General features: G+C 47.9%; 1 protein-coding gene across 1 annotated transcript; it reads left to right on the top strand.

The window, feature by feature from the left end:
* Positions 1–292: 292 nt before the first annotated feature.
* setd1a (SET domain containing 1A, histone lysine methyltransferase) lies at positions 293–23105 on the top strand. The gene is given in 22 exon segments (XM_041236749.1): positions 293–708; positions 1250–1402; positions 1810–1908; positions 2289–2559; positions 2995–3119; positions 3793–4076; positions 4938–5348; positions 5649–6708; positions 7941–8288; positions 8335–8703; positions 9081–9266; positions 9715–9795; positions 10175–10324; positions 12307–12349; positions 13052–13345; positions 14134–15545; positions 16342–16684; positions 17312–17484; positions 17954–18061; positions 19218–19337; positions 20918–21055; positions 21838–23105. Coding segments are annotated over 21 exon segments (6327 nt in total). The 5' UTR covers positions 293–708; positions 1250–1264; the 3' UTR covers positions 22012–23105.
* Positions 23106–26261: the final 3156 nt, after the last annotated feature.

The following is a 26261-nucleotide window of genomic DNA, read 5'->3' as shown; positions in this document are numbered from 1 at the left end:
GGTTGAGAAGCCCCGATTTAGACGGACAGTGTGGCCAGGCAGCTATTGGGTAATGTAAACAAACTGGTATGCAAACTGCAGCATTGGCGTGACCTTTGGTTCGCACGGTCTGATTGCAGCTAGACCATTGGCTGTTGAACTACAACACAGTGAGGTACTTCCAGGTACTTCCTCTGTAGCGTTGCGTTTATAATATTCTTTATGTATTTATTTGCCAGACTTCTGCTTTATCCCAGGCGACTCGCACAGGTGTTGCAGGGCAGCACAGGGTTACAGTGTAAGCTTCGTGTTTAAATATGTCATTTTGTAACTTGCTGTGATCCTACCTTGCTGCGTCCTAGTTCATACTGTATTCTAGCAGTGTTGTTATTCAGCCCTTGCTGTAAACTACACTGTGTTTCAATATGAAGCTTGCATTGTAACCCTGTGCTGCCCTGAAACGCCTGTGTGAGTCGCCTGGGATAAAGCAGGCTGCCAAGTAAATAGTAATTTAACAAAATTGCATTGTCACTGAAATTTCAGCAAGCATGCTATAATTGTGTTTTATAGTTCTGATGAACCCCAGTTCTGCTTCCGAGTGCAGTGCAAGTCTGGCAACGCACACCCTTGCTGACTTTCGTCTTACTGCTAGCAGAATTACTGACGAGAACCGAGCTTCTGCAAGCAAGGGGTCCAAACCCACTACTAGAGAGGATTGAGTGACACAGGGTCTGCTTCTCCAGCAATTGGACCTTACCTAGTTCTGCATCATCACTCTCTATATAGAAAGAACTCTAGAGTCCAATGAAAGCTGCTGAATAATGTTCCCTTGTTAAATTGCACACCCAGCGCTGTGTAGTTTTCCCAGATACCTAACATTGAAAAAACTCACTGGAAAAACGTGGCATTTTGAAATCTAACATGAAATACTTTCTGTACGACTGTTATGGATTCACCCTTTCTTTTTTTTGCGATATCGTTTTGTGTAGTTTCTTTTGATTTAGATGGTGTTAGCTAAAATATCTAAATTATGCGCAGCAGTGTGATCCAGTCCTGGTTTCACTAGGAGTTTAATAATAAGACACACCTGAGCTTGTTAGCTAGACACACTGTTGGCTGATCAAGCTGGTAGTAAAACCTGGACTGGATCACGCTGCTGTGCAATAGGAGTCTTCTGTCCATCCCTGATATATCTACTGTAAGTATAGGATACAGCTTTGGTTAGCAGGTTTGTGGCTGACGTGTGCTGTTCTGTGTGTTTGCTCCACAGTGTAAATGATTCAGAATGGATCAGGAATGTGAGGGAGATGCCCAGAGAGGCGTGAATTTCCAGTGGAGAAGCTATAAACTGATCGTGGACCCTGCCTTGCGCCGGGCAGCCCAAAAAGTGTATCGATACGATGGAGTTGAGTTCAGCGTTCCTGTGAGTGTGTGCTAGATTATTCGATTGACCGAATCATGCTTTCTCCTCGGGCGAGGGTCGCTGGTGCGGGTCGGGGCTGATTCACCCGTTCAGAGTGGGCTGGTTTGGGTTTGTGAAAAAAAAAAAAAGCGAGCGAGCGATCGTTGCAAACCACAAGCTGCTGCTTCTCAATTCACTCTGAACCCGATTCACACTGGCGAGCCTCGCGCCTGATTGCCAGCATCTAATTTCTGCGGAGAGGTCCTTCTCGCTAAGCCGGCAATTTTTAACTCTGAAAATAGTCGGTAAAAGATAACAACCCAGGGTGATTTCCCCAGTGCTGTAAAATGCTCTGAAAATGACGCCTAGAGTAGACTCCCCCCCTGGTTGTCCGCTGTCCTTAAATTTTCGGGCTTGTCTGTTTTCAGGACTCTGGCTACACCCCTGTGGGGGAACAGCGAGATCCACGTCCTCGGAGGATTTGGTCCAGACACCGAGAGATCTCGCTTCCCATCCCAAAGTTCAAGGTGAGTGACCTACGGGACCGTTCCTGTGCCACGGACTGCACTGCAGGGCTGGTAATTGGACTCCTATTGCACAGCAGTGTGATCCAGTCCAGGTTTCACTACCAGCTTGATGTCTAGCTAACAAGCTCAGGTGTGTCTGATTATTAAACTCCTAGTGAAACCAGGGCTGGATCACACTGCTGTGCAGCGGGAGTCTGATTCCCAGCCCTGTGATGATAACCAGCATTATTTATTGGAGGGATGGAACATTTTCTGTTCTGCGAATGAATACCAACCCGGTCATTTGTGGCAGTAAATGCATTTCGCGCAGGAAATAGTCGCACGTCTATCTCGGCACTGCTTTGCCATCTCACTCGTAAGTATCGCTCTCTCTCTCTCAGCTGGATGAGTTTTACGTGGGTCAGATCCCACTGAAGGAGGTGACTTTCGCCCGACTTAACGACAATATCAGGGAGCCCTTCCTGGCAGACATGTGCCGGAAGTTCGGGGAGGTGGAGGAGATCGAGATCCTGCTCCATCCCAAGACTCGGAAGCACCTGGGCCTGGCCAGGGTTCTGTTCACCACGACCCGCGGAGCTAAGGACACCGTGAAGAACCTGCACAGCACCTCCGTCATGGGGAACATCGTCCACGCGCAGCTGGACATCAAGGGTGAGAGAGACACACGCACTGAGAGACGCAGACACAGTTCCAGAGAGAGGCACACACACTGAGACACACTGGAACACAAACTGAGACTCAGAGAGAGAGACACCCAGAGACACACACTCGCTGAGATGCACCTAGAGAGACAGAGGCGCGCACACACACACAGGCAGAGAGACAGAGGCACACAGACACAGGCACTGATAGAGACAGAGGCACACACACAGGCACACACTCACACGCACGCACGCACACAGACACAGGCACTGAGACATGCAGAGAGACAGAGGCACACACACAGGCACTGAGAGACACAGAGACAGAGGCACACACAGACACACACACACTCACACGCACGCACGCACACACACAGGCACTGAGACACACAGAGAGGTCATAGCTGTGTACAGTCTAACCCATGTCTTTATGTTTGGCCTGCAGGGCAGCAGAGGATGAAATACTACGAGCTCTTGGTGAACGGCTCTTACACCCCCCAGACGGTGCCCACGGGGGGCAAAGCTCTTACAGACAAATTCCTCCCACCCACAGCACAGCTCCCTGACACAGTGAGTGAGGGGCAAGCCAGATAACAAAGGGGGGGAATGGAAAACTGCAGGAGGCTCGCTGGTCCAGTGGTTAGAGAAAAGGAGTCTCCACACCAGGAGGTTCAAATCCCGGCTCAGCCACTGACTGTGTGTGTGTGTGTGTTTGTGTGCGGGACCCTGAGTCGCTTCACCTCCTTGTGCTCCGTCCTTCGGACGAGACGCAAAACAAAACGAGGTCCTATTGGAAGTGACTCTGCAGCAGCAGCAGAAGCAGTTGTTGATGATGCAGAGTTCACCCCCCCCCCAGTCTCAGTGAGTCGTTAGCGTCCTGCTGAATGACTCGTTCATCGTAATTAATAATAGTGCACCACTTTTAGATGTAACCTGTCACTGTAGATATAACTTGCTGTGATCCTACCTTGCTGCATCCTAGTTCATATTGTATTCTAGCAGTGTTGTTATTCAGCCCTTGCTGTAAACTACACTGTGTTTCAATACGAAGCTTGCATTGTAACCCTGTGCTGCCCTGAAACGCCTGTGTGAGTCGCCTGTGATAAAGCAGGCTGCCAAATAAATAAATAATAATAATACTTCTCTCGCTCTCTCTCGCCTTCTCTGCCTCTCTCTTCCCCTCTCTCTCTCTCTCTCTCCCCTTCTCTTTCTTCCCCCTCCTTCCCTCTCTCTCTCTCCACAGTCCACAGATGTCCGTCGCAGATCTTCCACTGATCTCCCAGTCAGCAGCAGTGGCCCCAGTGGTTTTGTCCTGACCGGCATGGCTGCAGGGCTACCAGTAGGCATCCCCGGAAACAGCACCCCCTGTTCCCAGGACACTGGCTTTTCCAGCGGCCGGCTAGATACCCCCAGCTCTTTTTCGGGGCCCTTCACCCCCAGCAACGCCTCTTCCTCCTCGCAGGGGGGTACCCCTTATACTCCGAGGGGAGGAACCCCTTTTTCTCAGGACTCTCCTTTCTCAGTCAGGTCAGTAACTTGGTTAGACGCTTAATTGGTTGAATTAACCCTTTGCTGTCCTGTGCCTGTCCAGGTCCGACAATTTTTCCCTTTCCAGTCCGATGTCTGGACCCTGTCCCACATCATCAAAAAGATGACAAGCCCGGGTCTCTAGTCGTTTTTTCTCCAGAAAAAGCAGAGAAAACCTTTCAATGGCCGAGTGAGACGGCTCTCATAGCCCTGTACACTACAGAGATAACACAGACATAACAAAGGAGAGAGCTGCTTCTGCACCCAGCGCTCAAAGAATATCAGACACCTGCAGAGCTTTTTGAGATGTTATAGTAATAAAATAATGACTGGGATCACATTATTGAGGAGTTTGGTGATAAAACGAGTGATCAGGAGAGGGTTTATCAGTGCGCACGTCTATAAAGAGGTGTGTGAAAAATACAGCGAACAAGGGGTGGGGCTTGGCTGGAGATGCAGTACTGAGTGTCCTGTTGATATGCAGGGACTTTTAAACCTGTTTTACTCTGCAAAAAAATTACTTTTTAAAAAGCGCGTGTGAGCATAAATTTTATAAATGGACCGCTGAGGCTTACCTGACTGAAGAACGTAGGTCAAGACTAAGTTGCATTTTTAAATTTGTAAATCGATCCTCGTTTGAGTAAATGTTAACATGAACGCAGCCTTCTGTTCAGTTTCATCTGTGCGGTTTACTACCGTTGCCCAGCGGTGTGATCCAGTCCAGGTTTTACAACCAGCTTGATCAGCCCCCAGTGTGTCTAGCTAACAAGCTCAGGTGTGTCTTATTATTAAACTCCTAGCAGAACCAGGGAACTGATTCTAATTTCCAGCCCAGTGATTATTTTTCTCTCTCTCTTGAAGGCAGGGGACTCCGGGCTACACAGGAGGAGGAGGAGGAGGAGGAGGGGGAGGGGGCGGGGGCGGCAGTTACCACCAGGACCCTCTGATGTCCTCGTCGGTAATATCCTCTTCCTCTACCTCCCTGCCACCCCTGTCCTCCTCCTCCTCCTCCTCCTCCTCTAGCCTCCCTGTTGGTTACAAGATCCGCCAGACGTCAAGAGAACTACCAAGACTCAGCCCTCGGCCCCTTAATAAGTCCCAGTCGTCTTCATCTCTAGGTCGTACGCGCGGAGGCCACGTATGGCCACTATTCCTCTTCCTAGCTACACGCCGAGCCAACGAAACACCACTACCCCGCGTACAGCGGCGGCCGGCCCAGGTAAAAGGGAGAAAGTACGCAGTGACTGCAGGGGAGCGTCTTCCCTTCCTGAGGTATCATGTTAGGCAGAATTCCTCATGGTCTGGTGGTTGGTGGTACTGGGGACCTGGAACAAGGTGGTGGTCGGCAGCCGACACGGCGCTCTCCTGTCCCAGCTCGGTGCTCTCGAGGATAAGCCCTCAGCCGCTACAGGCGCTCTCCCTGCGAGTTATGTGTTGTGCCGGAGAGGAGATGGTGGTGCAGGGAGAATTCGTGTTGTCAGGTGCCTGGTGCTCGGCGGAGAGAGAATGAGTGGTTGTCTCGTTACACACCAGCCAGGACCAGGAGTCGCCTTTTTCGAGGTGGTGTTCAAGTTCTCGGGGTCACCACCACCACCACCACCACTCCTCCTCCCTGTCGGAGAGGCGAGAGGACAGGGGTTACAGAAGCAGCAGCAGCGGCCGTTCGGGGCCGGAATCTTACTCGTCCGGCTACCACCGGCACAGGAATCACAACAGCCGGGACCCGGAGCGCTACTCCGAGAATCCCTCCAGTTCGTCCACGGCGGCCGCCTCTTCCACGACAGCGGAAGCCGCCTCCTCTTCCGCTAAAGCGTACCTCAAAGACAACCCCCGTTCCTCGCCCTTGCCCGTCTCCGCCCCGCCTCCCGCAACCGCTGCCTCCCGTTTTGAACAGCCGTCGGGCGACAAGGACTACAGGGTCCTCCCTCCTCTCCCGCCCGCCCCAGTGCCTGCTCTTCCGGAAAGCGGGGGCGTTGGCAGCAGCAGCAGCAGCAGCAGCAGCACAAGCAGCACGGCTGCCACCAGCAATTCCTCCGAGGGATTGTACTCTCCCCGCCTTCGCGCTGGACTTTCGGAAACAGCCGACAGTCCGGCTGAGCCCGTTTCAGCGCAGCTGCAGCCTCGCCCACGCTCCCCAGCACCCGAATCCCAACCCGAACCCCCTCGAACTGGAGATCCCACGCCAGCTGGCTCTGCCTCGGGCTCCCCGGCCCGTGCCGGATCCCCGGCCCCCGATTCGACCAACGAGAGCCTGCCGTTCACTCCGCACCACAGCAGCCTGGACTCTCGCATCGAGATGCTGCTCAAGGAGCAGCGGGCCAAGTTTTCTTTCCTAAGCTCCGACGAGGGAGAGGAGGGAGAGGAGAAGGAGGAGAAGAAGAAGAAGAAGGAGGGGAAGCAGGAGGCCGGAGAAAGGAGGAGAAAAGGGGAGGAGTCGATCAGGGTGGGGCGCAGGAGAGGGGGGAGGAAAGAAGGGAGGGAGGGGCCAAGGAGCCCGGCCACATCCCCTCCGACTTCAAAGACCGCTGCCTCAGCTACCCCGGCTGGAACAGACTGCTTCGAAGAAACGGCGCCCTCTAGAGGCGGGGCAGATCCTAGGAGGAGAAACCCTGCACACAATGGGCAAGAGCAGGTAACTGGGCGAAGTTATGTTTGTATAGTTTTTATTTTTTCTATGAATTTTTACTCTCTAAAACGAGGTTATCCATATATATCTAACATCAACGTATAACATCTGTATCTGATGCTTAACTATTTAATACTGACAGTATTATTATTTTTACAAATTCGTCATTCGCCAGACGCTTTTATCCGAAGTGACTTGCTTTTATGTTTCAAAGTTTAAAATTCTAGGGCGAGGCAAAACTTTTGTCCGTAGCTGTGGAGTTTAATGGCATTGTGCTGGACCAGTGGTTAAATTAAAAGGGGTCTTGATACCAGGAGGTTCAAATCCTGGCTCAGCTACTGACTCGCTGTGTGTGTGTGTGTGTGTGAGTGTGTGTGTGTGACTCCGAGGTTAATCTGGCTCACGTCGGTCGTAGACAACTACTACTTCTGAAGTGGGAGGATAGAGACCTTAGCGACGACCTATCACAGACTACCCAACTGCGTTATTAGAAAACAAACGAGGTCCTATTGGAAGTGACAAGTAAAGGGAAGGAGGAGAGGACGTATACCCAGCAGCAGCAGCAGCCCCCCCTGAACCATGATGCAGAGTTCACCCTCCTAGTCTCTGGAAGTCGCTCTGGATAAGTGTCTGACAAAAAAAAAAATAAAAAAAAAAAAATAAATTTTAAAAAAAAAAAAAAATAAAAAAGAATAAAAAAAAAAAAAAAAAAGAAAAAAATAAAAAAAAAAAAAAATAAAAAAAAAAAAATAAAAAAAGAAAAACCATGTCTCGGAAGTCGCTGAAGTGTCTGATGGGTGATCACTCCTCAATAATAATCAATAATAATTAAGAGTGGAGGGGAAACTTTTTAAAAAAAGATAAGTAACTTCTTCCTCTGATCTATTCTGAATTCCCCCCCTCTCCCCCACCCCCCCCCCCCCCACCAGACATCCGCACACTCCTCGGGAGGAAGACATGGAAATCTCAGATGAGGAATTGACAGAACACCCCCCACCCCTCGGACCCACCTGATGTTCGGGAAGGTAGGGGACCAACACTTCCCCCCTCCCTTACCTTGACCATTCCATCGTACCCTCCCCCCCACATCCCGTTGTCCTCCCCCTCCGCCTCCCCCTGGCTTCACCCTCCAGCCCCCTCCCTCTCTGCCCCACATCACCGGAGACCTGCCCCTGCCCCCAGACCTGCCCCCTCCAGACTACCCCCCTCCCCTTTGCCCCTGGTGCCCCCCAATCTAGGACTATGTCAATCATGGAATGGGGAACGGGAGTCTGGTCGAGGGGAGGACCATGGAGCTGATGGACCGACTGGGTAACCAGTACGGCGGCCTGCCCCTGTCCTTCCAAATGCAGACCCAAATGCTCAGCAGGCTCCACCAAATGAGGCTGAGCAACAACACAGCTTCAGCGCAGCCCAGCCCGGGCGACCCTGCATCATCCTCCTCCCCTTCGAAAGTCGGGGGCTCCTTCCACCCCTTCGACTACGCCACATACCCCCCTCCACCTTACCACGAACCGGACGGGCCTTCCTCCTTCGACCAGGACCATCGCTTCCCCCCTCCACCTCCCTCCCCCCTGCCTCCCCCTCCCCCCCTCCTCCTCCCCCCCCCCCCACACCTCCGCCCTCCCCCAGGTTGCCTCCTCCTCGCCAACCACCACACCCACTCACCGCCTCCAGCACCTGCCAACCGGGTTTCCCCCCGGACCCCACCTGCCTCCCCACCTCCCTACCCACCTCCCCTCCGCCTGGGGTCGCTGCCTGCCCCCGCAAGGGGTCTACCCCTCCTCTTCTCAAGGCCTGCCCCTTCCCTCCCCTGCCGGTTCTTACCCTGCCTACCCGGTTCAGAGTGACCCGCATGAGGCCACGGTGGAGAGCGTGCTGTCCTCCCTCATCCAGGAGATGAAGAGCATCATGCAGAGAGACCTCAACCGCAAGATGGTGGAGAACATTGCCTTCGGGACGTTTGATGAGTGGTGGGAACGCAAGGAGCTGAAAGCCAAGGTATATAGAGAGAGAGAGATTTAAGTCGGTCATAGAAACTGCCAGAGTTAATGCAGCACAATAAAGAAGTATGTAACATTACTCTCTCCCTCTCCCCCTGTCTCTCCACCCCCCTCTCTCTCCCTCTCTCATCTCCCCCTGTCTCTCCTCCCTCTCCCCCTGCCTCCTCTCCCATCTCCCTCTCCCTGTCTCTCCTCCCTCTCGCTCCTCTTCCTCTCCCTGTCTCTCCACCCCCTCTTTCCTTCTCCCATCTCCCCCTGTCTCTCCTCTCTCTCCTCCCTCTCCTATCTCCCCTTGTCTCTCGTCCCTCTCCCATCTCCCCTTATCTCTTTCTCCTCCCTCTCCTCCTGTCTCTCCACCACCTCTCTCTCTCTCAGCCATTCCAGAGTGCTGTCAAGCCCTCGGCGAAAGAAGAAGAGAAGAAGGAGGAGAAACTGAAGCTCAGAGAGCCGGGTCTGGTCTCCCTGGTGGACTGGGCAAAGAGCGGAGGGATGGTCGGGCTGGAGGGCTTCGGGCTGGGGGCGGGGGGGCTCAGAGGGGCCCTCAGACTCCCGTCCTTCAAGGTAACTGCTGAAGAAACTTTTGCCATTGAACCTAACTTTTTTTTTTTAAATTATTTTTTAAATATATTTCTAAATTGTATTGATTGTTAACTAGTTATGGATGAGTGAGTAGTAGATCACACGCAGGCACAGACATTAGTATTATTATTATTATTATTATTAATGAGTTAGTTAGCAGACGCTTTTATCCAAAGCGACTTGCAGACACCAGGGGGGTGAACTCTGCATCATCAACAACTGCTGCTGCTGCAGAGTCTCTTCCAATAGGACCTCGTTTTGTTTTGCGTCTCGTCTGAAGGACGGAGCACAAGGAGGTGAAGTGACTCGCTCAGGGCCACACACAGCGAGTCAGTGGCTGAGCTGGGATTTGAACCTCCTGGTATCAAGATTCCTTTATCTTTAACCACTGGACCAGCAAATGTTCTGACACTCTCTGTCTGCTCCCTAGGTGAAGAGGAAAGAACCACTTGAGCTGTCTGAGGGGGGTGATCTGAAGAGAGCCCGCCCCTCCACTCCTGATGATGATGGTATGGTCTGCTGTGTATTTACACAGTTATGTTTTGGGTACTTTAGAGGGACTTTCCCATTGACTTAAATAGATATGGCCAAATGTTTTATATCACCTAAAATTTTAGGATTGAGACAATAATTAAAATTCTCTCTCTCTGTGTGTCTCTCTGTCTGTCTGTCTCGCTGTCTCTGTGCGTGTGTGTCTGTCTCGCTGTCTCTGTGTGTGTGTGTGTGTCTGTCTCGCTGTTCTTTGACGACAAAGTACTGTTGTGTGTGCTCTCTTTCTCTTGTCTTGTCTCGCTGTCTCTCGCACAGAGCGTGTACGCTTCAGAACAGCGCATCTGAGCTGCGACCGCGAGAAGGAACGCTCGCTCCACTCCCGGCTCGGCTTCCGGGACGACCGGGACTCGAAGGCCGGGCCGAGGGGAGAGGACGATGATGACGAGGAGGAAGATGAACGCAGGAGGAAGAGCCGACACAAGCGAAGGAAATCCTTCGATCTGGACAGCGAGGGAGAGGAGACTTCCGACGACTCGTCCTCTGATAAAGTGAGTCCTTTTCTTAAATGTAATTTGTTTAAAACAGTGGCGAACACATCTGCTACTGTTTCACATTCATTCAGTGTTTTCAACTTTAGCCCCAAATCATTACTTATTTATTTATTTTTTAGCGTTGTAGTAGTTGCGGATTAAGTATTTCTTTGCATCACGGATGACAAAACAGTGTGCAGGGGGGAGTCGCACAGTCAGGGGAGCGCAGGGGTCCCCGAGGGTCTCTCCTGGTAAAGGCACGGCCGCGTGGCTCGCAGGGGGGAGTCGCACAGTCAGGGGAGTGCAGGGGTCCCCCCATGGTTTCCCTTGGTAAAGGCACGGTCGCATGGCTTCCCAACTTAATTTCAGAACGAGATTTTACTGGAATAGCTAGTTCAGGGCTGGGAATCGGACTCCTATTGCACAGCAGTGTGATCCAGTCCAGGTTTCACTACCAGCTTGATCAGCCCCCAGTGTGTCTAGCTAACAAGCTCAGGTGTGTCTGATTATTAAACTCCTAGTGAAAGCAGGACTGGATCACACTGCTGTGCAGCGGGAGTCTGATTATTAAACTCCTAGTGAAAGCAGGACTGGATCACACTGCTGTGCAGCGGGAGTCTGATTCTCATTCTTGCAGTTATCAGGGCAAACAATGATCCAAGTAGAAACGATAGGGTATTAAGAGCGAATTAAATAAATTTGCTGAAATAGAGAGGCAGACAATTAAACAGAAATGCCTATGCTGAACTTATAGGAGTGTGTGTGTGTCGGGCCTGTGTGTCTGTCTCTGCCTGTGTGTGTGTCTCTGTCTGTCTTTGTCTGCCTGTGTCTGTGTCTCTGTCTGTCTTTGTTGAAGGACAGAGACACACTTCTGGGTCAGCACAGTGTGTCTGTCTGTGTGTGTGTCTCTGTGTGTGTGTGTGCGCAAGTAGAATTGTTTAGTTTTTTCGGTTAGCTGAAGGCATTTTGTGAAGTACCGAAGTGGGCTGGCATTCACAGCACAAAAATGAGACAACCCTTTTTTTTTTTTTTAAACTTCCTGTAAGAGGTGCTGCTACAGCTGAGGTAGGAAACACTGTTTTTTTTTTCCAGGAAGCACCTGTTTGTGAGGTTCTAACATGCAGCCCGGCAGCCTTTTCTCAGTGTCGACCCAAGAGAGTTTTAAAAATAGTTCCTTTTTTTTTTTTAGATTTTTACAGCTCTGATTTCTGCTGTTGCTGGCGATGTTAAGTCACAATCCATATCAAGGTCTTCCTTCTCCTGCCTCAAAACTTATCAGTCTAAGAAGTGGCTTCTGTTGAAAGATCCACTAAGGTTTTGATTCCTCGACTGGCCTTATGTGTTTATATAATATATATTGACCCTGGAGTGACTGAAGCTCTTAATCACCTAATTAGTGACACAGTTGATTGGATGCTGGATGTGGAGCGATTTCAGCTGTCAAATTGAAAGCTTGAATAAAAGCAATAAAGAAAAATATGCCCCGTCTTTCAGGAGAGCAGCTCCTTCGTGCGATCGGCGTGCTGGAGGCTGGGCTGGGGCAGCGGGCTGTGGCTCTCCGTCTCGGGCGCTCGCAGCCAGCGATTTCAAACCTGGCAGGTGGTATAACCAGACCGTCTCTGTCAGTGACAGAACCGGGAGACCAAGAGTCGCAACACCCGCCCGAGACGGACAGATCATTCTGCAGCGTCTTCGTGATGTCAGCTGTCAATCAGCACAATAAAAAGTCACCGCGTCTGCTCTGAAACAGAGTTTGTAATTTTTTCAATCACATCTAGTGAATTTTATCCAAATGTAAGATTTCTTTTGATGCTCAGTGTATATAGATAGATAGATTACTAATAGATAGATTTTTTTTTCTACCCAGCTGAAGGTTTTTTGTTTGAAATGTCTTGAAATCAAATTGATTTTTTTTGTGAATGAATGTGTGTAACTGATTTTTTTTGTGAATGAATGTGTGTAACTGATTTTTTTTTTTTTTTGTAAAACCTGTTTTTTAGGAGGGTGAGGAAGAGGATGATGATCCGGAGGAAGAGTCAGAAGGTACCTTTTTTTTTTTTTTTTAACCCTTTGCAGTGCTATGCCGGATCAGGTCCGACGTTACACTTTTCCCTTTCCAGTCCGATGTCTGGACCCTGTCCCACATCCATCAAAAAGACGTCAAGCCCGGGTCTCTAGTTGGTTTTTCTCCAGAAAAAGCAGAGAAAACCTTTCAGTGGCCGAGTGAGACCGATAGGAGCCATAAAAAGAGGGCGTATTAGAGCAATACAGAGAGCCCCCTGCACCAGAGAGATAACACGGACACACACAAAGGAGAGAGCTGCTTCTGCACCCAGCGCTCAGAACATCAGACACCTGCAGAGCTTTTTGAGATGTTACAGTAATAAAATAATGACTCGGATCACATTATTGAGGAGTTTGGTGATAAAACGAGTGATCAGGAGAGGATTTATCAGTGTGCACGTCTATAAAGAGGTGTGTGAAAAATACAGCCAACAAGGGGTGGGGCTTGGCTGGGGACGCAGTGTCCGTGTTATCTCTGTGGTGCATGGGGCTATCGGATACTCCCTTTTCATTTGGGTCCTCGGCTTTTTCCGGAGAAAAAAACGACTGGAGACCTGCGCTTGACGTCTTTTTGACGATGTGGGACAGGGTCCAGACGTCGGACTGGAAAGGGGACATTGTAACGTCGGGCCTGGTCCGGCACAGGGCTGCAAAGGGTTAAAGGAAGTCTCTTCCTTGCAGACGAGGTGGTGAGCGATGCCTCCTCGAAAGCCGACTCGGACGAAGAGGAGAGCGAGTCTTCGTCGGACTCGGAGAGCAGCTCGGGATCCTCTTCCTCCTCCTCCTCCTCCTCCTCCGAGGAAGAAGAGGAGGAGGAAGAGGAGGAGGTGGTGAGCCGGCGGAGGGACGAGGAAGAGGAGACGGCAGACACCATGGACGACTCCACGATGGATGGCTCTGTGGCAGAGGTGGAGGATAGAGACGTCTTCTCTGAAATGGCCGCTGAAAAGACGGCGAGTTTGGAGGTCAGACCAGGTAAGAGGTCCAAAATAGGGCTGAAAAAACGCAGAGTATCGATTTTGAACCGTGATCCTTTGCTTGTGCATCATGTAGTTTATGTGAATCTACAGCTGTGGTCAAAAGGGTGTTCATTCTATATAGAGGGGGTGCAATTCAATATGTTAACAAGGGAACATTATTCAGCAGCTTTCACTGGACTCTATGAAGCTGAGGGAGTTCATTCTATATAGAGGGGGTGCAATTCAATATGTTAACAAGGGAACATTATTCAGCAGCTTTCACTGGACTCTATGAAGCTGAGGGAGTTCATTCTATATAGAGGGGGTGCAATTCAATATGTTAACAAGGGAACATTATTCAGCAGCTTTCACTGGACTCTATGAAGCTGAGTCAGTTCATTCTATATAGAGGGTGATAATGCTAAAGTTTTGGCCAGAGCTGAACATTTATTTCAAAGTTCTGAGATTAATCAGCTTCTAGGAAGTGGACAAGCTTCAATATCTCCAGATTAAAGAAAAGGGGGTCTTGATACCAGGAGGTTCAAATCCCAGCAGAGCCACCGTTTCCCTGTGTGTGTGTGTGTGTGTGTGAGAGACCCTGAGCGAGTCACTTCACCTCCTTGTGCTCCGTCCTTCGGATGAGACGCGAAACAAGCGAGGTCCTATTGGAAGAGACTCTGCAGCAGCAGCAGCAGTTGTTGATAATGCAGAGTTCACCCTCCCTAGTCTCTGCAAGTCGCTTTGGATAAAAGCCTCTGCTGACTGACTGATTGAATAATATACTTTTTTTGTTTGTTTTTTAAGAAAAATGCGAGCAGCCCAAAAAAGCAGACAAACCCCCGGATGACATCATGCAGCTGCCTCCCCCTATTGTTCGCTCCCAGCTCCCACTCCCTCTCCCCCCTTCCGAATCCCTCCTGCCCGCCCGCAAAGACGCCACCCCGATCCTGCCTCCCCTCAAAAAGCGCCGGAAAACCGTTTCCTTCTGCATGGAGGAAGATCACAATGACAACACGCGCTCTGAGCAACTGCCCGCTGCCGCCCTGCTCTCTGTGACCCAGCCAGCCGCTCCGATCGCCCTTTCCCTTTCCTCTGCCATGCTTTCCCCAGTCAAATCCCAGCCTCCGGAATCCATCCTGACCACCCCCAAAACAGAGCCCTCCTCCCCAGTCCTCCTGCCCTTCTCCAACTTCCCCAAACCCAGCGAATCTGGCATGGGGAGCAGCCCTGTCAGAAAAGACGCCCCCGACATCCTCACCATCCCCCCTCCGCTACGCCCAGCTGCCGCTGCCCCAGAGACCCTGCCCCCGACTCCGCCCCGCGCCCAAGCCCAGCTCAAACCAAGCCGTCGCAGCCCCAAAATGATCTGCCGCACCGTCCTCAACCTGCCCCTGGATCACGCGTCTTTGGTCAAAGCGCCTGTGGAGGAGCCGGTGACCAGCAGGGGGCGCCCTCGAGGCCGTCCCAGAACCGTGAGCCAGCCGGTGGGATCAGCGGAGGATTCAGACCAGAAACTGACACTGAAGGAGCAGCTGGGAGCCTCTACTCTCCTGGAGCTGGCCAACACTGCCGCCTTCTCCTCCTCCTCCCCGACCCGCCCCGACCCTGGCTCGCCAGTCGACCTCTCCGTGCTGGCTGATGTCGCTCTCCACAAGCTGCCGCTCGCTGGAGGGGAGGAGGAGGAGGAGCAGGAGGAGGAGGGAGGAGACAAGCTCTCTGGGGGCGACCTGTACCTGGGGGATTCAGAAGAGACAGAGACCTCGGACGAGGCAGAGGAGCAGAGGATGCTGGGAGGGCCCCCTCGTCCCCCACAGGAATCCCCGCTCTCGGTCCTGCTGGAACACAACTACGCCAAGCCCCTCGTCCCGTCGCCAGCCACCCCGAGGAAAGGAAGTGGGAACAAGGCAGCCGAGCCCCCAGCTTCTGTGACTTTGAATCACGACATGGAGACCGTTCTGGAAGCGCCGGAGGAGGTCATCGGGGAGTCTGCTCCCCTGCCCGTCTCTGCCGCCACTCCCTCCCCCACCTCCTCCTCTTCCGTCGCGGGGGTGGGCAAGACAGAGCCCGGGGTCGGGGAGCTGCGTGAGGAGAAGAGGAAAGGGGAGGAGGTAGAGGATGAGACCGCTCCCGTCGTCACGGGCCAGCGGGGCAAGAGAAAGGGAAGAAAGAAGAGGAGGAAAGAGAAGCAGAAGCAGCAGAAGTTATCGCAGGCAGAGGTAGAGTTCTCTGTGCGTGTGTGTGTATCGCACTGAATTGGAGATTTGTGCTCATGCACTAGTGTCGGTTCATTGTAGAGATTTGCAGCGATGTGCGATTGTTTTATGATGGTGTTGTTCTTTTTCTTCTTCTTCTTCTTCTTCTTATTATTATTATTTTTCTTAGACGCCCTTACCCAGGGTGACTTACACTTTGTATACAAGAAAATACATATCAATAATTACAGCACAATTAAGAGCAAGATACACAACACAGTGTGATCTGATATTGGGGCAGTTCAAGATAACAGTGAGAGTTACATCAGTGCAAGTGAAATAGAAGATACTACAGATTAGGGTTCAGTGCAGGGTTAAATTCAGTAACACAGGGAGCAGATCAGTGCAAGTTGAAGAGTTTTCCAGGTGTCTGAAGAGGTGTGTCTTGAGGAGGCGAGCAGAAAGGTGTTCAGGGCTGGGAATAAGACTCCCGTTGCCCAGCAGCATGATCCATGCTTGGTTTCACTATGGAGCTGCTTAAGACACACCTGAGCTTGTTAGCTAGACACACTGTGAGCTGATCAAGCTGGTAGTAAAACCTGGAATGGGTGACACAGCTGTGCAACGGGAGTCCTGTTCCCATCTCTGGTAAATCGGCCTGTTTTGACACCCTCGCTTGATTGTCGGCACCTGATTTCTGTGGAGAGATCCATCCTAAAAATCGCTTTGTGCGTCTCTCGAGGTTGAGGAGTTTCTCGCTTGACTGTTTCTTGCGTGTGTAAAGTAACAGCCCCCCCCCCTTCTCTCTCGAACCTTTCAGGAGGAAGAGGAGGAAATAGACGTCGAGGATTTAGAACCAGGCCAGGTGATGAACTCTGAAGAGGAAGACGAGGGGGAGGAGAGGAGGAAGAGCAAGAGGCTGATCCAGCTGCAGGCGGCAGACGGGGGCCCCAGACAGCCGCAGAAGAGGACGGCGCCCCCCGCTGGCCCGCTGCGGTATGAGCAGCGCAGCGAGTTCGAGCAGATGACCATACTCTACGACATCTGGAACTGCGGGCTGGACGTGGAGGACATGCGGCTCCTCAAACTGACCTACGAGAAGCTGCTGCAGGAGGACCACAGGACAGACTGGCTCAACGACACCCACTGGGTCCATCACACCAATATCCTTCGCTGTGGCCGCTCTTGTTAGACCCTGGGGCCGTTCTGTTTATTTTATATAAATTGTTTTATTTACAGTAAACCAAAAGCAGTAAAAACAAAGGTAGGGAATCAGGCTCCCGCTGCACAGCGGTGTGATCCAGTCCTGGTTTCACTAGGAGTTTAATAATAAGACACACCTGAGTTTGTTAGCTAGACACACTGGGGGCTGATCAAGCTGGTAGTAAAACCTGGACTGGATCAGACTGCTGTGCAAGGGGAGTTTTTCTGAAATAGTCAGTTTGGATACAACAAATTCCCCGATATTAAAATAATTTTTTTTTCTAAATTTTTTCTTATTGTAAATTACTTCAGACGGAATGTCATGTTTTTATTTCATTTCACCTCCTTGGGCTCCGTCCTTCGGACGAGACGCAAAACAAAACGAGGTCCTATTGGAAGTGACTCTGCAGCAGCAGCAGTGGTTGTTGATGATGCAGAGTTCACCACCCCTAGTCTCTGGAAGTCGCTTTGGATAAAAGCCTCTGCTAAATGACTTAATAATAATAATAATAATAATAATAATTGAAAAACAGCCACTGGCCCCCTACACACAATATCCCGTTTTTGCTCCTTGACTCTGGTTTTACTCACCAATATCCCGAACCCTCGGAAAAGGAAGAGATCTCAGGACAAGCAGCTGAGGGAGCACAAGTCTGGCTGCGCCAGAGGCGAGGGGTACTACTCGATCAGCAAGAGAGAGAAAGACATCTACCTGGACGTGTATCCTGTGAGCGCCAGAGAGCTGGAATATGACTCCCAGGTAAGCAGTGAACTGGATCTGCAGCGGCAGGATACCATTCTGTATAATCAAAACACTATTGTTTTCTGTGTGGCTGCTCGCGGGTTCTTCGGGGAATAATGTACTAGATCTCCTTTTGTTATGCTTTGTGAGAATATTTATTTAATACATACGGACAGAGAGATACGCGCGTGTGTTACACGACCAGGAGACCTCTTAAAACCAAAATGCCTAAGCGATCGCCGTGGGGCTTCTGGAGTCACCGTGGCGGATTCGTTCCTAGATGCGTTAAAAACGCATTGGTCCTGTCCCCCCCCCCCCCCCCCCCCCCCCCCCCCCCCCCCCCCCCACCCCCCCCCCCCCCGCCCACCCCCCCCCCCCCACCCCCCCCCCGCACAGGGTTGAGCAGCGGAAGCAGCTCGCGTCCAACCTAGGGTCTGCAGAGACGAGCTGCTGATCAATCAAGGTAGCCTCATTTACGTTCTGGTAGGAATCACGACTTTAAAAAAAGCGCAGGTCGGAGCAGAGAAGGTTGCTGAGCGCTATTGGCACCCAGGCTGTCATGGACAGCGACCTGCTGAAGCTGAATCAACTCAAGGTAAAACACATCGCCTGAATTTTACGCTTCTTGTTAGGAATCAGACTTAACCCTAAAAAAAAAAAAAAAAACAGTTTTGTGCTGTTAGTAACGCACAGCTCTGGTCACGTTCTGCATCCTCGCCCTATAGAATAAACTCCCTCAGCTTCATAGAGTCCAGTGAAAGCTGCTGAATAATGTTCCCTTGTTATCATATTGAATTGCACCCCCTCTATATAGAATGAACTCCCTCAGCTTCATAGAGTCCAGTGAAAGCTGCTGAATAATGTTCCCTTGTTAACATATTGAATTGCACCCCCTCTATATAGAATGAACTCCCTCAGCTTCATAGAGTCCAGTGAAAGCTGCTGAATAATGTTCCCTTGTTAACATATTGAATTGCACCCCCTCTATATAGAATGAACTCACTCAGCTTCATAGAGTCCAGTGAAAGCTGCTGAATAATGTTCCCTTGTTAACATATTGAATTGCACCCCCTCTATATAGAATGAACTCCCTCAGCTTCATAGAGTCCAGTGAAAGCTGCTGAATAATGTTCCCTTGTTATCATATTGAATTGCACCCCCTCTATATAGAATGAACTCCCTCAGCTTCATAGAGTCCAGTGAAAGCTGCTGAATAATGTTCCCTTGTTAACATATTGAATTGCATCCCCTCTATATAGAATGAACTCCCTCAGCTTCATAGAGTCCAGTGAAAGCTGCTGAATAATGTTCCCTTGTTATCATATTGAATTGCACCCCCTCTATATAGAATGAACTCCCTCAGCTTCATAGAGTCCAGTGAAAGCTGCTGAATAATGTTCCCTTGTTAACATATTGAATTGCACCCCCTCTATATAGAATGAACTCCCTCAGCTTCATAGAGTCCAGTGAAAGCTGCTGAATAATGTTCCCTTGTTAACATATTGAATTGCACCCCCTCTATATAGAATGAACCCCCTCAGCTTCATAGAGTCCAGTGTGTGTGTACAGGGTGATTAGAAAGCTTACCACAAAAAATGCCTGCTGACTTGTATGAGCAGAATCCTGTTATTATTATTCTTTCAGTGTTTTTTCTGCTGAATATCGGCAGAATGTTTGTTTTTATTTCTCTGTATGTATAACTGCTGCCCCTGTCTTGTGCGTGATTAACCCTGTCCTTGCCGCGTTCACAGTTCCGTAAGAAGAAGCTTCGCTTTGGCAGGAGTCGGATTCACGAGTGGGGCCTCTTTGCCATGGAACCCATTGCTGCTGACGAAATGGTCATCGAATACGTGGGACAGAACATCCGACAGGTAGGGGGTGCTAGTGAGGCATTTCCCCCGCAGCCAGCCTGCTTAACCGGGACGGGAATCAGACTCCTATTGCACAGCAGTGTGATCCAGTCCAGGTTTTAATACCAGCTTGATCAGCCCCCAGTGTGTCTAGCTAACAAGCTCAGGTGTGTCTTATTATTAAACTCCTAGTGAAACCAGGACTGGATCACACTGCTGTGCAGCGGGAGTCTGATTATTAAACTCCTAGTGAAAGCAGGACTGGATCACACTGCTGTGCAGCGGGAGTCTGATTATTAAACTCCTAGTGAAAGCAGGACTGGATCACACTGCTGTGCAGCGGGAGTCTGATTATTAAACTCCTAGTGAAAGCAGGACTGGATCACACCGCTGTGCAGCGGGAGTCTGATTATTAAACTCCTAGTGAAAGCAGGACTGGAAAGCTGTGCAGCGGGAGTCTGATTATTAAACTCCTAGTGAAAGCAGGACTGGATCACACTGCTGTGCAGCGGGAGTCTGATTATTAAACTCCTAGTGAAAGCAGGACTGGATCACACCGCTGTGGAGCGGGAGTCTGATTCTCACCCATCCCTATGAGTTGTATTCATTTATGAAATATGATTTACAGTAATGACCAAATGTTCTGTCATAAAACTAGCCCACGGCGTGCATAGCGTGAAATCAGGGTATCAGTCTACCCCTATCGCGTGTGCCAGTCCTCTAGGGTATCACTATAAAAGCAAGCACCGCACGAGTGTCTCTTTCTTGGTGGGTAACAATTGATGCTGATTCTGTAGGATTATCAATAAATCAATCAATAAAACAATCTGTTTTATATAGCGCCTCACAGTGACAGTGGACGTCCATCACAAAGCGCTTTGCAAGATACAGTAACAAGATGAAAATCCACAATACTACAAAAACAGAGAACTGCATCATACACGATATACAGCAAAAACACACACAATGCATAATACATTAAATACAGTGGAAAGAGCAGAATGCAGGATAGCAGCAGAATACATGAAATAGTGCATTAAATACAGTGGAAAGAGCAGAATACAGGATAGCAGCAGAATACATGAAATAGTGCATTAAATACAGTGGAAAGAGCAGAATACATGAAATAGTGCATTAAATACAGTGGAAAGAGCAGAATACAGGATAGCAGCAGAATACATGAAATAGTGCATTAAATACAGTGGAAAGAGCAGAATACAGGATAGCAGCAGAATACATGAAATAGTGCATTAAATACAGTGGAAAGAGCAGAATACAGGATAGCAGCAGAATACACAGCAGCTAATAGCAGATGTCAGGCTTAAAGAGCACGGAGAGCAAGAGAGAACAGGCAGGTCTGGAGAGTGAGTGAGGATGGGAGCATCACGCACCAAAGCAGGGAGAGAGTTCCAGAGAGTCGGAGCCATTATCCAACACAAGACCGCAAAGGTTTAAGAGTTTGAAGTGTCATAGTGGAGACCCCTGATAGTACGTTGATTTTTTGATTGATCGCAGTAATGACGCGGTGTGTGTTTTGAAGCCGAGACGTTTTGAATCCCGTGTTGCTGTTTGGAACTCAAAGTGGCGCGTGTGTTTTCCAGGTGGTGGCGGACATGCGCGAGAAGCGATATGCCCAGGAGGGGATAGGGAGCAGCTATCTGTTCAGAGTGGATCACGACACCATCATTGATGCCACCAAATGTGGCAACCTCGCCCGATTCATCAACCATTGCTGCACGGTAAGTACAGCCAGGCCTCTATCTCTCTCTCCTCTCTATCTCTCTCTCCTCTGCTCTATCTCTCTGTCCTCCCTCTCTCCCCTCTCCTCCCTCTATCCCTCTGTCCTCCCTCTCCTCTCTCTCTCCTCCCTCTCCTCTGTCTCTTTCCTCCCTCTCCCCTCTCCTCCCTCTATCTCTCTTCTCTCTATCTCTCTGTCGTCCCTCTCCTCCCTCTCTCCTCTCTATCTCTCCTCTCTCTCTCCCCTCTCCTCTATCTCTGTCCTCCCTCCTATCTTTCTCTCCTCTATCTCTCCCCTCTCCTCTCTATCTCTTCTCCCTCTCTCTCCTCTGTCTGTCTCACACTCGCTCTCTTTCTCTTCTCCTGTCATGTGCCTGGCTCTCTCCCATTTGTTTTTCTCTTTTTCAATTTCAGTTCTCATGTATCCACTTCAGACACTGTGCACAATTCATGTTTCCTGTCTACAGCTCTGGCCAAAAGTTTTGCATCTACTGGAAAGTCTACTGGAAGCCACAATAGCAGTCCAGTAGTATTTCATGTTGGATTTAGCAAATGTCAGTTTTTCATTGTATCTGGGGGAAAAACTACAAAGCGCTGGTCTGCAATTCAGTATGTTAACAAGGGAACATTATTCAGCAGCTTTCATTGGGACTCTGAAGTTGAGCGAGTTCATTCTAGAGGATGCAAAACTTTTAGAGAGCTGCAGGAGAGGCCGATGCAGCGTTAGTTCTGTTAGAGTACAGAGCTGCCTGTGGAACATTGATTTTAAGTTTTCCTCTTGCAGCCGAACTGCTATGCCAAAGTGATCACCCTGGAATCCCAGAAGAAGATCGTGATCTACTCCAAGCAGGCGATCGGCATGAACGAGGAGATCACGTACGATTACAAATTCCCCATCGAGGAGAACAAAATCCCTTGTCTGTGCGGCACGGAGAACTGCAGGGGAACGCTGAACTAAAAAAACACCCCCAAAACAGTCCTCTTCTGCCTTCCACGCACAATGATGGCACCGCACCTACCCCTCTACTCCCTTTAAAAAAAAAAAAAAAAAAAATACTTTTTGAAAAATTCCCCTTCATTTCCACGCTGCTGCTTATCGTTCTTATTAATTTTGTCTTTTTTTTTATTTTTCAATCGAGTATCTACCGACCTTCTACCAATGCTGGTTCTGCAATTTAAAATAATTACATTAATAATAATAATAATAATAATAATAATAATAATAATAATTTATTTTAGTGAAAACAGGGCTGATCAAGCTGGTAGTAAAACCTGGACTGGATCACGCTACTGTAAAAATGCCAGGGTCCCGGATGAGAGAGAAATTCGACTTTTAAAACAGTTTAACTGATAAATTATTGTAAAGGCGAGGGAAGGACAGTGGATTTTTTTTTTTTTTTTCTACAATTAGTTTTTAATTGTAAAAATTAAAGCCGTTTTATTTACTTCCATTGTATTTTCTCATCCAGTCTTTAAAATATCATTTTTTATTTATTTATTTTTTTAAAAACCAGCTATCTGTTAAAAGATTTCGGGTAGGGCACTAGAGCTTCACAGGGATTTCAATTTCAAACTGTGCAAGCAGCAGAATTGAATCGACATTTTAATTTGTTCAAAAAAAGACTCCTAGTTGTATTATTATTATTATTGTTATTATTGCTATAAAAATTAATTTAAAAAAAATTAACAGCAGTGTATTTCCCTTCGGTTTTGCTAAACTCTCTCGTCTGCTTCTTGCTGAAGACGTTTTGGGTTTGAACTGCACTTATGTTTATTGATTTAGCAGGCTTACAATCGTGTAACAGTCAATGCAGAGAATCACTCAAATATTCAATGCTTCTAGCCACAGCTATTGCAGGAATCTGTTTCTACTGAAAGATATTTCACAGGCTGAGCGCTATTTAGGTCCTGTTATTCTACATAGCTACCCTTTTGCAAATTAGATTTTTCATTTGTTGTGAAATTTCAGGGTTGAAAATAGACTCCTATTGCACAGCAGTGTGATCCAGTCCAGGTTTTACTAGCAGCTTGATCAGCCCCCAGTGTGTTTAGCTAACAAGCTCAGGTGTGTCTGATTATTAAACTCCTAGTGAAAGCAGGACTGGATCACACTGCTGTGCAGCGGGAGTCTGATTATTAAACTCCTAGTGAAAGCAGGACTGGATCACACTGCTGTGCAGCGGGAGTCTGATTATTAAACTCCTAGTGAAAGCAGGACTGGATCACACCGCTGTGCAGCGGGAGTCTGATTATTAAACTCCTAGTGAAAGCAGGACTGGATCACACCGCTGTGCAGCGGGAGTCTGATTATTAAACTCCTAGTGAAAGCAGGACTGGATCACACTGCTGTGCAGCGGGAGTCTGATTATTAAACTCCTAGTGAAAGCAGGACTGGATCACACCGCTGTGCAGCGGGAGTCTCTTTGCCAGCTCTGGTGTGCTGTATGCAAGTGAAGAGGGCTCAGAGCACAGTATGGTTTGAGACGTTTATGAGCTGTGAGGGCTGTAATGTAAAGTCTCTTGTTGCCAACATTTCATTTATTTCTTGGTATGACTTTTAGACTCTTTTTTTTTTTTTTATATGTTTTAATAGTATATTGTTTTTTTTTTTTTTTTTTTTTAAGATTATTGAATGAAAGTCATTTTTCTCCCTTTTTTTCCTGCAAAAAAAAAACAGTGTGTTACCAACTTATATAAAACACTGTGTAACAAATATATATTTTTTTGTTCCTGGGTAGTAAGTGTTATTTCCTAATTGCTTATGCCTCAAAAGTATAGAAAATGGCTATTATTCCCCACAAACTTTGCTTTTGTGACCAGGACAGTGATATTTCAAAATATCACTATTTCCAATGAGAAAACGGGCAAATGCGTGTCTTTTCGTTCACATAAAGTCAGAAAAAAAACAACAGTAAATTAATACACTATAATTGTAAATCTCGAAAAACTACTCACTTCTAAATCTTTTGTAGTCGTTTTTGTATTTCTTTAGTATAAATACATGTTAATTTGGATTCATATGTTGTTTTTTTCTGACTTTATGTGAACGAAAAGACACACATTTGCCCGTTTTCTCATTGGAAATAGTGATATTTTGAAATATCACTGTCCTGGTCACAAAAGCAAAGTTTGTGGGGAATAATAGCCATTTTCTATACTTTTGAGGCATAAGCAATTAGGAAATAACACTTACTAGCCAGGAACAAAAATTGTGTTACATAGTGAAATCATACATACATATATACGTATATATGTGTGTGTGTGTGTGTGTATATATATATATATATATATATATATATATATATATATATATATATATATATATATATATATATATGTATGTATGTATGGTGCTCTCTCAGTTATGATAGCTTGGACTGGTAATGTTATATCTTAGTATGGCAAATTCTCTCAAAAGCATTAACAGCCTCACAGTCTAAATGGATTGCAGAGGTCAGCTTGCTGTTCAAGGACTTTATAGCAAATGCATTTTTGCAATATTTACATTGAAAAACGGCTTTTTGCAAATCGGACTAAAAATAAAAATCTAACATCTGTTTAGCTTGATCTGAGCGGAAATGATGAGAATTATACAAGACAGGCAGGCAGGTGCGCACACACAGACACACACAGACGCACACAGACACTCGCACAGAGACGCGCACACACACACACACACACACAAGTAGGGTATTAAATTTAATATTCTCAAAAAATGTGAAGGCCTTGCTCTTTCGCCAGTTTGCGTTTAATTTGGAGATGAGAAAACTCCACTCTCTTTCTGTCTCTCTCTCTCTCTGTCTCTCTGTCTCTCTCTGTCTCTGTCTCTCTCTCTCTCTCCCTGTAATATATTACACTGTTAAATTTTATTAGGACTACAGTTTTGCAAATTGAAAGTAGTTTAACCAGCTTGTATTTGCTGAACTTCCCAGTTTGACCTTTTTTTTAAAAAAAAAAAAAAAAAAAAAAGTAATCGCAGATCAATATCTGATAAGCTAAAATTAGCTACCGGTCGCAGTTTTTAAATCCCTGTTCCTGCTTAATCCAATTTCAACCGAAAACAGGAGTTGATTCCCAGACTTGCGGACGAGCCTAGAGCGGAATCGACACGCAGGAGGGGGCAAAAATGTTAAGACAGTACATACGTGGGAGAGCCATCGAACGTTTCACATTTTGCGTTTCAGACAGTCGCTCGTAGCAGCTCGTTTTTTTCTTTTTTTTCATTTTTCCTTTCTCCCTCCCTTCCAAACTTTTCAGAATATTTTAATATTAAAATAATTTAAAAAAAAAACAAAAAACGTTAGCAACAAGGTTAAACAGTTTTATTTTTAACCCTGAGGTTTCTAGAGTGAGTTTTTTTTGTTTTACATTTTTGTCTGGTGTTGCGATCAGTCAAGTTAATACGTCATGTTTATGTTCTGGGGGGGGCGGGAGGGCGGGGGGGCAGTTTATCCTTGCCTGCAGTCTTTTGGTTAACGATAGACGACAAAATATATAAATACACATTTTTATTTTTTATTTTTTTCCAAGTCATTCAAAAAAACTATAAAGTGTACATATTGTAGATTTTGATGTTTCTTCTAGAAACACGCGAGTTACTTCTATGTAAATATGTTACATGATTTCCTACTTGAGACCTGTAAATATGTTACTTTCTTTTTGTTTTCTTTCCTCTTGTATTAAATAAGTTCAAACTTTCATTTAATGGTGTATTAAAATATTTTTTACAATACTTTTTTTGACTCTCTTTTTTTTTTTCAGTCAAGAAAAAGTAGTAACCTTTTTGAATGGGGTTTTTGATTTGTTTTTTCCACATTCGCTTTGAGCTTATCTGCAGAGTGCCGAGCGCTGGAGGACGCTGTAAACTTTTAACTGCGCCAACCTCACTTAAGCCATGTTGATGTTTTTATACAGAAATCGTGTTCCCCAGATAAGTACTAGAACATTTAGTGCTAGTCACGGTGTGGGGGAAACCGGCCCAATGTACGTTTTGATTGTGCGCAATCTGCCAGCTTCCTCTTCCACACACGGGAACTCGAGAGCAGATGTTGGAGAGCTACCACTCTGGTGGACAGGCCCTGCAGGTGTCCGCTCTGAGCTCGCCTGGCCAGTAGGGGTCGCTGCTGCGCGATGAGAGACTGCCTGGCCTGTTTTGGCTCTCTAACTCCACAGCCAATGCAGCAAAGGCTGGCGACTTCCCCTGACTGA

The sequence above is a fragment of the Polyodon spathula genome, chromosome 42 (assembly GCF_017654505.1).
Source record: "Polyodon spathula isolate WHYD16114869_AA chromosome 42, ASM1765450v1, whole genome shotgun sequence".
Taxonomy (NCBI): Eukaryota; Metazoa; Chordata; class Actinopteri; order Acipenseriformes; family Polyodontidae; genus Polyodon; species Polyodon spathula.
This window is presented reverse-complemented; position numbering and strand designations above follow the sequence as displayed.